The sequence below is a fragment of the Piliocolobus tephrosceles genome, chromosome 21 (genome assembly GCF_002776525.5).
Source record: "Piliocolobus tephrosceles isolate RC106 chromosome 21, ASM277652v3, whole genome shotgun sequence".
Taxonomy (NCBI): Eukaryota; Metazoa; Chordata; class Mammalia; order Primates; family Cercopithecidae; genus Piliocolobus; species Piliocolobus tephrosceles.
Window position 1 is genome coordinate 18,622,429 of NC_045454.1, and position 10,827 is coordinate 18,633,255.

General features: G+C 53.3%; 1 protein-coding gene across 3 annotated transcripts in view; it reads left to right on the forward strand.

The window, feature by feature from the left end:
• RINL (Ras and Rab interactor like) overlaps positions 1–10,827 on the forward strand; it is a 19,084-nt gene that overhangs the window by 683 nt on the left and 7,574 nt on the right. The window contains exons 2-14 of one of the 3 annotated variants that reach the window (XM_023229318.1): positions 1,035–1,123; positions 1,409–1,486; positions 3,532–3,649; positions 3,838–3,940; positions 5,977–5,979; positions 6,262–6,334; positions 6,421–6,485; positions 6,905–7,054; positions 7,140–7,562; positions 7,864–8,181; positions 8,443–8,574; positions 8,737–8,900; positions 8,981–9,187. In XM_023229318.1, the coding sequence (XP_023085086.1) occupies positions 1,074–1,123; positions 1,409–1,486; positions 3,532–3,649; positions 3,838–3,940; positions 5,977–5,979; positions 6,262–6,334; positions 6,421–6,485; positions 6,905–7,054; positions 7,140–7,562; positions 7,864–8,181; positions 8,443–8,574; positions 8,737–8,900; positions 8,981–9,043 (1,740 nt within the window). In that variant the 5' untranslated portion in view covers positions 1,035–1,073 and the 3' untranslated portion in view covers positions 9,044–9,187. Of the gene's footprint in view, positions 1–1,034; positions 1,124–1,326; positions 1,487–3,531; positions 3,650–3,837; positions 3,941–5,976; positions 5,980–6,261; positions 6,335–6,420; positions 6,486–6,904; positions 7,055–7,139; positions 7,563–7,863; positions 8,182–8,442; positions 8,575–8,736; positions 8,901–8,980; positions 9,188–10,827 lie in introns of those variants that run through there. The other 2 variants (XM_023229317.1, XM_023229319.1) reach the window with 2 other exon arrangements.

Here is a 10,827-nt window from a genome sequence, read left to right on the forward strand (position 1 = left end):
GGAAGGAAGGAAGGAAGGAAGGAAGGAAGGAAGGAAGGAAGGAAGGATCCTCCCCAGACTCAGGTCTCCTGCTCCTGGGACTGCTGCAGGGACAAGTGCCACCCCAAGTGATAACCTACATAGGACTCTGTACCTGGTTAGGAGCTGGGGCCTGATGGGTGGATGGAGAGATAGAGGAACAGATGTGTGATAAAGCAAGATGAGTAAAATATTCATGGTAGAATCTCAGTAGTGGGCATATGGATGTTTCCTGTATGCCTCTTTCAGCTTTTCTCTGTCTGAAATTTTTCATAATAAAACACTGGGGAAGAGATTCAGTCGCCCCTCCATGGTGTGGGAAGGGAGGAAGAGGGGATGTTACTACCTTTCCAGATATATGGACTGCCTACTGTGGGCCAAGAACTTTTCCAGGCGCTGACTGGGTTTTGCCAAGGGCTGGTCCACATTCACACGGCTGCCATGGCTGTTAAAATCTTACAAATATTTCCTACCACTTAGTAAAGAGCTATTGTTTTGAGTGGTCTCCCCACACCGCAAGACACACTGGTCTCTCTCCTGGGATCCCCAGATTCCCCACCATCCGGTACCAAAGAATTAACCCCTGCCAGCCAGGCGTGATGGCTCATGCCTGTAATCTCAGCACTTTGGGTGGCTGAGGTGAGGCGATCATTTGAGGTCAGGAGTTTGAGACCAGCTTGGGTAACATGGCGAAACTTTATCTTTACTAAAAAATACAAAAATTACCCAGGTGTGGTGGTGCGCGCTTGTAATCCCAACTACTCGGGAGGCTGAGGCACAAGAATCGCTTGAACCCAGAAGGCAGAGGTTACAGTGAGCTGAGATTGTGCCACTGCACTCCAGCCTGGGCAATGCAGTGAGACTCTGTCTCAAAAATAAAGAATTAACCCCTGCCACAGCAAGCGGCCTCTGGGGTCCATTCTGACTGGTCAGGGTCTCTGCCATATTGATTGTAAATACCTCGAACATGACCCGGGGACTGGAGCAGCCTTGAGTTTTACCTTTCTCCCTGCCAGAGCCCAGGTCATGACTCACTGGTTTCCTGCATCCTGAGGATGGCCCAGCCAGAGGACAAGGCACCTGAAGTCCCCACAGAAGGGGAGAGGTGAGGGCTGCTGGGGCTGAGGCTATGCCCTCCTTCCGCTACATCCAGAAACCCTTTCCATCCAACACCTCCCTCACTACAGAACCCTGAATCGCATCTCTGAGCCTCTGCCCTGGGCCTGCCCCTTCCTATATCTTTGACCTCACCTCAATGTCCCACTGCCCACCTCTGACCCCTGACCCCCTGGACACTGTCCATCCCAGGCTGGTCCCACCACAGGTGAAAAAAGCAGACAGGACCCCTCTAGGGGTCCTCAGCACCCTAGAGCCACTTCTTCGCCTGCAGAGAACATCAGGGGTATGGCATGTGCCAGAGCTGGATACCCAGGATGCGGAGGCCCTCGTGGGGCTGTGGCCAATGGGGGTGAGTACTCACAGCTGGGGGCCCGACCTGACCCCCATGACACCCTAGATTAGGACTCTGCTGGTTACTAGCAACAAACATGACACAAACTGGGCAAACCAAAAAGGCTATTTATTGCCGGGTGTAATGGCTCATGCCTGCAGTCCTAGCTACTCAGGAGGCTGAGGTGGGAGGATCATTTGAGCTCAGGAGGTCAAGGCTGCAGTGAGCTGAGATCACGTCACTGCACTCCAGCCTGGGTGATGGAGCAAGACCCTGTTTAAAAAAAAAAAAAAAATTGTAGTTTCAAGAAGGTCTGGAGGCTGAACTTCAGAACACTTAGAAATTTCTCTTCATCCCATTTCTTGGCTTTGCTTTCAACTGTGAGGAATTTTGGATATTTGGGACAGAAAATAACAAACACCTGTCCTACAGTGGCTTAAATAAATAGGCATTTATCTTCCTAACATAACCAAAAAGGCGGCTGCTGGCTTTAGATCAGCGGCTCAGTGACATCGAGGCCAGCATAGCTATAATTCTCTTGGACTTCCCTCACAGCTGCCCCGGGGCTCCCCCAGGCCCAAGCACCTGTGTGCATTCCAGGCTGGAAGCACGGAGGCACCACTTGCATCTGTTTATTTTACAGGAAAAATAAAGGTTTTTTTTTTTTTTTTTTTTTTTTTTTAATTTTGAGAGTTTCACTCTCGTTGCCCAGGCCGGAGTGTAATGGCATGATCTCAGCTCACTGTAACCTCCACCTCCAGGGTTCAAGCGATTCTCCTGCCTTAGCCTCCTGAGTAGCTGGGATTACAGGCACCTGCCACAACGCCCGGCTAATTTTTTGTATTTTCAGTACAGATGGGTTTTCACCATATTGGCGAGGCTGGTCTCAAACTCCTGATGTCAGGTGATCTACCCACCTCGGCCTCCCAAAGTGCTAGGATTACAGGTGTGAGCCACTGCACCCGGCCAAAATAAAGGTTTTCACAACTGATTCAGAAAATATAGATGGCTGGCTGGGTGTGGTGACTCATGCCTGTAATCCCAGCACTTTGGGAGGCTGAGGTGGGAGTATCGCTTAAGCCTAGGAGTTCAAGACCAGCCTGCGCAACAGAGCAAGGCCTTGTCTCTATTTAAAAAAAAAAAAAAAAAAGGATGGGGCCCAGGTAGCAATATTTTTTTAAATTTTTATTTATGTTTTATTTATTTATTTTTTGAGATGGAGTCTCCCTCTGTCCCCCAGGCTGGAGTGCAGCAGCACGATATTGGCTCACTGCAACCTCTGCCTCCCGGGTTCAAGCGATTCTCCTGCCTCAGCCTCCCAAGTAGCTGGGATTACAGGCGCCCGCCATTAACACCGGCTAATTTTTGTATTTTTAGTAGAGACCGGGAGTCACCACGTTGGCCAGGGTGGTCTCGAACTCCCGACCTCAGATGATCCACCGGCCTCGGCCTCCCAAAGTGCTGGGATTACAGGCATGAGCCACCGTACCTGGCTGTAGCAATATTTTTTAACAGCTCTCTTGGGACGTATACAGCCAGAGCTAAGAACCACCACCTATATCAATCATAATCCATATATCAGTCATACTCATGGCTGGGTATATTAATGCCGTGAACAAGGAATTCTGCAGCGAATGTGGAATAGATTTGAGGGGACAGCAAACGGGGGCTTCCACAGCTTCCTCCTCAGGAGGGTATTGTCCTTCCCAGCTCAGAGCTGTCTCCCACCAGTTTAGCAACACCAGTGTAACAGATGAAGTCTTTCCAAAAGGGCTCCAGCATGCAGTGGCTCACGCCTATTATCCCAGCACTATAAGAGGCCAAGGAGGGCGGATCACTTGAGGTCAGGAGTTCAAGACTAGCCTGGCCAACGTGGTGAAACCCTCTCTCTGCTAAAAATACAAAAATTAGCCAGGCATGGTGGCAGGCGCTGTAATTCTGGCTAGTTGGGAGGCTGAGGCAGAAGAATTGCTTGAACCCAGGAGGTAGAGTTTGCAGTGGGCAGAGACTGTGCCACTGCACTCCAGCCTGGGCAACAGAGCAAGACTCTGTCTCAAAAACAGAAAGAAAAAAGAAAAAAAAAATCCTGTGGAAGATGTCCACTGGCTGAGCTTGAGTCACATGACCGTCCCTGAACCAAACAGTGGGCCGAGAGCACCGTCATCCTATTGGCTAGATCAGGTCATTGGCCCACCCTCGGGGCTTGGGGGAAGTCAGCCCCATCCACATGGACTGACAGCAGGGAAACTGTTCCCTTAAAGGAAATTTGGGGTGTGGAACCCAAAATAAGGGAAATGGATGCTAGTCAGGCAAAAGTAACAGACATCTGTGCACACCTTTGTCACGCCGGCCTTTATCTCTATCCCCAGAGTTTCTTGGTCATAGGACATGACCCCAGCCAGGTCCTGGTGTTGAGGACAGGACTATTACCAGGAGAAGTCAACAGCTACCAGATCCAGAAGACTGCCAGAGGTAAGGCACCTCCCCTGCGTCTCCAGCCCACAGTCAATTGATCACTAAGAACTATCAGCTGGATCGGCGCGGTGGCTCACGCCTGTAATCCCAACACTTTGGGAGGTCAAAGTGGGTGGATCGCCTGAGGCCAGGATTTTGAGACCAACCTGGTCAACACAGCAAAACCCCCGTCTCTTCAAAAAAATACAAAAATTAGCCGGGCTTGGTGACGCGCGACTGTAATCCCAGTTACTTGGGAGGCTGAGGCACGAGAATAGCTTGAACCCAGGAGGCGGAGGTTGCCGCGAGCCAAGATCACACCACTGCCCTCCAGCCTTGGCAACAGAGGGAAACCCTGGCAAAACACAAAACAAAACAAAAACACCTGTCAGCTTTGCTTTCAAAAAAGCTGATGAATATTTCTAATCCTATCTCCCTTTCCTTCCCGCAATCCATACTGAGCCCAAGATATTTTTCAATATTAATTAGATGTTATTCACCCCTGCCCCAAATCCTGCAAAGAACATGCAACACCCTTAGATACAAATGCAAACTCCTTCTCATGATCTATAAGGTGCTGTGTGATATAGTTCCTGCCTGTCTCTCCATCTATTACCCCTTAATCACTCTACCCGAGGCACACTGTTCCCCTCTGTGTGTCTTTTTTTTTTTTTTTGAGACGGAGTCTCGCTCTGTCCCCCAGGCTGGAGTGCAGTGGCGTGATCTCGGCTCACTGCAAGCTCCACCTCCCAGGTTCACGCCATTCTCCTGCCTCAGCCTCCTGAGTATCTTGGACTACAGGCGCCCGCCACCGCGCCTGGCTAATTTTTTTTTTTTTTTTCTGTATTTTTAGTAGAGACGGGGTTTCACCGTGGTCTCGATCTCCTGACCTTGTGATCTGCCAGCCTCGGCCTCCCAAAGTGCTGGGATTACAGGCGTGAGCCACCGCACCCAGCCCTCTGTGTGTCTTTAGCATGCTAAGTGTGTTCCAGCTTCAGGACCTCTGCTTGGGTTCTTCCTGTATGAAAGCTTTCCCTGGAGGGGCTGGTTTAGTCTCCATCCTCCAGGCCGCTGCAGAAATGTAACCTTTCTTGACCATCATAGTTAAAAGATGGTCCCTTGGTCACTTTTTCTTTTTCTTTTTCTTTTTTTAGACAGAGTCTCACTCTGTCGCTCAGGCTGGAGTGCAGTGGCCCAATCTCCACTCACTGCCACCTCTATCTCCCAGGTTCAAGCAATTCTCATGCCTCAGCCTCCCAAGTAGCTGGGATTACAGGTGCATACCACTACACACGACTAATTTTTTGGTTTATTTTTATTTTTATTTATTTATTTTTTATCATACTTTAACTTCTAGGATACATGTCCAGAACGTGCAGGTTTGTTACATAGGTATACAGGTGCCATGGGGGTTTGCTGCACCCATCAACCCATCATCTACATTAGGTATTTCTCCTAATGCTATCCCTCCCCTAGGCCGCCACCCCCTGATTTTTTGTATTTTTAATAGAGATGGGTTTTGCCATGTTGGCCAGGCTGGTCTTGAACTCCTGACCTCAAGTGATCTACCTACCTCAGCCTCCCAGAGTGATGGGATTACAGGCATGAGTCACCACACCTGGCCTCCTGGTCACTTTTAATCACTCCATTTCCTTCATAGCACTCAATACAGTATCCACTTTGTTTACTCATTTTTTAACATTTTGTTTATTTATTTATTTATTGAGATAGAGTCTCACTTTTGTCGCCCAGACTGGAGTGTAATGACTCAATCTCAGCTCACTTCAACCTCCACTTCCCGGGTTCAAGCGATTCTCCTGCCTCAGGCTCCCAAGTATCTGGGATTACAGGGGCCCACCACCATGCCTGGCTAATTTTTGTATTTTTAGTAGAGACGGGGTTTCGCCATGTTGGCCAGGCTGCTCTCGAACTCCTGACCTCAGGTGATCCGCCCACCTCGGCTTCCCCAAGTGTTGGAATTACAGGCGTGAGCCACCATGCCCCGACTGTTTACTCATTTATATTCTGCCTTTTCCCCCTCCGCCCCCCACTAGAAGGTAAGCTACAGGAAGGCAGTGAACTTGTCTGTCTTTTGATAACTGTATCTCCAGTGCCTGGAAATGACTAAGGGCTCAGTAAGCGTTTGTCTAATGAATGAATCCTTGTTGGTGGCATAAGTGGTAAGCAAGAGTAAAGATGGGGACTCCAAGGAGTGGGAACTTCCCTGTTCTGAAGGTCCCTGGGGGGATTCTGAAGGAATGGGGGAGCAAGAGCGTCCCAGGGGACAGAAGACTGCCACCACTCAAGTTTACTTTCTTCTTCTTCCTCCCCCACCCCAGGTGTGTCCCTAGAATCCTCCAACCTCTGCATGCCAGACCTACCCCATCTCCTGGCCTTTCTATCAGCTAGCAGGTACAGGTCACCCATCTGAAGCACTAAGGGGGACCCTTCCCTAAGACACCCCACTGACACTGGGGCTCCCACCTCTCTATTCTCAGGGATGTTCTGCCCAGAACCCTGCTCTTGCCCCCTCCCACTCTAGGGCCCAGAGATGAACACACAGGTGAGGCATGGTTCTCTAAAGAGGGCACAGCCAACCTGCCAATTTCCTTGCTCCAAGGGAATGAATGGGGCTTTGGGGCCCAGACTACTGGGTTTGAGGGGAATATAGAACTGGGGGCTAGAGAGAGCTGGGGGCCTGGACTTTGTAGTCCCAGAGGGAAGAGGGGATGGGGGCCTGTATTCCTAGGTCCTAACAGAGGAGAGGATTGGAGGAGGAAGGAACTGGAGGGCCTGGATTCCTGGATCTAAGTGAGAAGGGGACTGGGGACCTGGACTCCTGGGTCTGACTGAGGAGGGGCCAGGAGCTAAGCCTCAGCACCTCCAGCAATGAAGCTGGGAAGTAAGTCTCCTGATGCCTTGAAGGGACCAGAGTTGGTCCCTTGAATACCTAGGACACCTTCTCACTTCTGCTGGCCTCAGATCCTCTGCAGATTGGCAGCGTCCAACAGGACACCCCAGGGAAGGTGCTTTGCATTGTGAACCAGCTCTACCTGGAGACCCACAGAGGCTGGGGGAGGGAGCAGACCCCTCAAGAAACAGAGTCAGAGGCTGCACAGAGACATGATCCAGGTTAGCTGGGCAGGGCCCTGGACCTCTGAGGGAGGAGGGAGCTGCTGCCCTGTTATAGGGGACCGAACCCTCTCCTCACTTCCAGCCCCCAGGAACCCTGCACCTCACGGGGTCTCCTGGGTGAAAGGCCCGCTCAGCCCGGAAGTGGACCATCCTGGGCCGGCTCTGGCCAGCCTCCTGGAGGAGGAGGAAGAAGACCCTGAAGGAAGGGAGGAAGGAAGGGAGGGCGACCCTGAAGAGGAAGGCCCCGAGGAAGTGCTCACCATTCACATCCAGTCTCTGGTCAGGGCCCGTAGCAGCTACGTGGCCAGGCTGTACCGAAGCCTTCGGGTGCGCATCGCCTCAGATTCTGGGGGTCCCCACGGGTCTGGGGACCCGGCCACGGAGCTGCTTCAGGATGTGCGGCACCTCCTTACTGACCTCCAGGATCACCTGGCAAAGGACTCCTACATCAGGGCTGTCTTTGGGAGCAGGGGTCCTGGGGTCCCCAAGAAGGACGAGGATCCAGGTAATGGGAGGACGGGAAGGGAGCCCCCATAGGTTCTAGTGTGCAACTTCGTCCTCTCCATCGGCGCACAGACGTTTCCTTCTGCACCCACACGCCCTTCCTACACATCCCACGCCTTCTATCGCCCACATGGGCACGCAAGTTCACACCCAGGCTCACTCTTCCACACGTGTTCACACCCACGTCTGCACTCACGGGGGACCATAGCTAGGCAGGAGTGGCGGTGTGCCAGGGTGAGTGGATTGCGTGAGTGGATTGCAACTTGGCAGCCCTGTGCTCACCCGTCCCCTACCCCCCTCAGGCCCCGCGCTGGAGATGGCCGTGTGCCAGGCGGTATTGGCGCCCTTGAAGCCGGCCCTGTGGATGCGACTCCGCACACTCCGAGCACCGGAGCTGCGACTGCTGCGGCGGCGACAAACAGCCCTGCGGGCAGGGGCGGGGCCTCCGGGAGCACAGGGGGCGGGGCCGGAGGGGCAGAGCCCCGCCCCCGCCTTGCGGAGTCGCATCCACGAGCGCCTTGCGCATCTCCACGCTGCCTGCGCCCCGCGCCGCAAGGTGGCGCTTCTGTTGGAGGTGTGCAGAGATGTCTACACGGGCCTGGCTCGGGGCGAGAACCAAGGTAAGGGAGGTGTCAACATCTAGCGTGGTGGGGAGCGCCTTGAGGGTTGGGGGAACCAGGCAGGAAGCGAGTATGCAGGCGCACTTCGAGGGAGAGGGTAGCACTGGTGGGAGTCGTCTACGCGGTCCTGGGGATTCTGGTAGGAGGCGCTGTCATGCCCGACCAGGTGGAGGAGCAGCCAGCCCTCACGGTCCTGGGGATCAGATGGGAGTTGTCTGCGCACCCCCATCCATCTCAGGACCTTTCCTCGGGCTTTCCCAGATCCCTTGGGGGCCGACGCCTTCCTGCCGGCGCTGACTGAGGAACTCATCTGGAGCCCGGATATTGGGGAGACGCAGCTGGACGTGGAGTTTCTTATGGAGCTCTTAGATCCAGACGAGCTGCGGGGAGAGGGTGAGCCCCCAACTCCAGAATGCTGGAACCCAACGATCCAGTACCTCCGGGATCCCAAACAGCCTCCCCCCGCAGCAGGAGGGACGGCAGGCAAACTTCAGGGGTATTTGGGGCGACCAGGGAAGCCTACAGGGCCAAGCTGACCTCCCTTTCTGTCCCCAGCTGGGTACTACCTGACCACGTGGTTTGGGGCGCTGCACCACATTGCCCACTACCAGCCCGAAACAGACCGCGCTCCCCGGGGGCTCAGCTCCGAGGCCCGCGCCTCCCTGCACCAGTGGCACCGCAGGCGGACTCTGCACAGAAAGGATCATCCCAGAGCCCAGGTGACTGCCCATCTGGCTGCCAGTAGAAGGGAGGGTGAGACCTGATACCCTTGTGACCCAGCTCCCGCCTCTTCCCACAGGCCAGCCTGCCCTTTAAGGAGCCATGGGCAGAAGAGACTGTGCCAGGGACCAATGACGATTAGGGGTTTCACACCGCTCCGCTCACCCCTCCATTCATGCCTGTAATCCCAACATTTTGGGAGGCCAGGGTGGGAGGATCGCTTGAGCCCAGGAGTTTGAGACCAGCCTGGGCAAAATAGTGGGACCCCCCGACTCTACCAAAAAAATAAACAAAAATTAGCCGGGCGTGGTGGCGTGCCCCTGTGGTACCAGCTACTCAGGAGGCTTTGCAGTTTTAGACAGGGGTATCAGAGAAAGCTTCACTGAGGTGACATCTGCAGAAAGACCTGAAGGAGGGGAGGGGAGGAGCAGAATGGATATTAGGAAGAGCATTCCGGAAGCAGGATGAGCCAGTGCAAGGGCCCAGAGGTAGGCTGTTCCCTTTTCCTGGGACCCCTCCCTCCTCCTTGCTGCTCCTAAACCACATGGGTCAGGAGTCTGGACTGACCCAGGTACATCTGGCATCTTGCTTGAGGAACAGGGGGTTTTGTTTTGTTTTGAAAGAAGGTCTCTCTCTGTCACCCTGGCGGGAGTGCAGTGGCATGATCTCGGCTCACTGCAGCCTTAACCTCCTGGCTCCAGCAATCCCCCTGCCTCTGCCTACCAAGTAGCTGAGACTACAGGCACCTACCACCATACCTGTCTAATTTTAAAAATTGTTTATAAAAATGGGGTCTCTCTTTGTATTTTTTTTTTTTTTTTTTAGACGGGGGTCCCCCTCTGTGGCCCGGGCGGGAGTGCAGTGGCCGGATCTCAGCTCACTGCAAGCTCCGCCTCCCGGGTTCACGCCATTCTCCTGCCTCAGCCTCCCCAGTAGCTGGGACTACAGGTGCCCGCCACCTCGCCCGGCTAGTTTTTTTGTATTTTTTAGTAGAGACGGGGTTTCACCATGTTAGCCAGGATGGTCTCGATCTCCTGACCTCGTGATCCGCCCGTCTTGGCCTCCCAAAGTGCTGAGATTACAGGCTTGAGCCACTGCGCCCGGCCGGGGTCTCTCTTTGTTGCCAGGCTGGTCTCAAACTCCTAATCTCAAGCAATCCTCCCACCTCGGCCTCCCAAAGTGCTGAGATTATAGGCGCGAGCCACTGTGCCCAGTCCTGATCGTTTTTCCCAAAGAATGTATCACTTGCTAACATACCATATATTTATTTATTTCATTGTTCATAGTAACTACAATTTCAAAAAGTAAAAAAAAAAAAAAAAAGTGGCCTGGTGCAGTGGCTCACGCCTATAATCCCAGCACTTTGGGAGGCCAAGGCGGGCGGATCACAAGGTCAGGAGATCGAGACCATCCTGGCTAACACGGTGAAACCCCGTCTCTACGAAAAATACAAAAAATTAGCCGGGAGAGGTGGCAGGCGCCTGTAGTCCCAGCTACTCGGGAGGCTGAGGCAGGAGAATGGCTTAAACCCAGGAGGCGGAGCTTGCAGTGAGCCGAGATTGCGCCACTGCACTCCAGCCTGGGCAACAGAGCGAGACTCCATCTCAAAAAAAAAACAGAAACAAAAACAAGTGAGGCCGGGCACAGTGGCTCACACCTGTAAACCCAGCACTTTGGGAGGCCGAGGCGGGCAGATCACCTGAGGTCGGGAGTTCGAGACCAGCCTGACAAACATGGAAAAACCCCGTCTCTACTAAAAATGCAAACTTAACTGGGCGTGGTGGCTCATACCTTAATCCCAGATACTCAGGAGGCTAAGGCAGGAGAATAGCTTGAACCCAGGAGGCGGAGGTTGTGGTGAGCCGAGATCCCGCCATTGCACTCCAGCCTGGGCAACAAGAGTGAAACTCCATCTCAAAAAAAAGA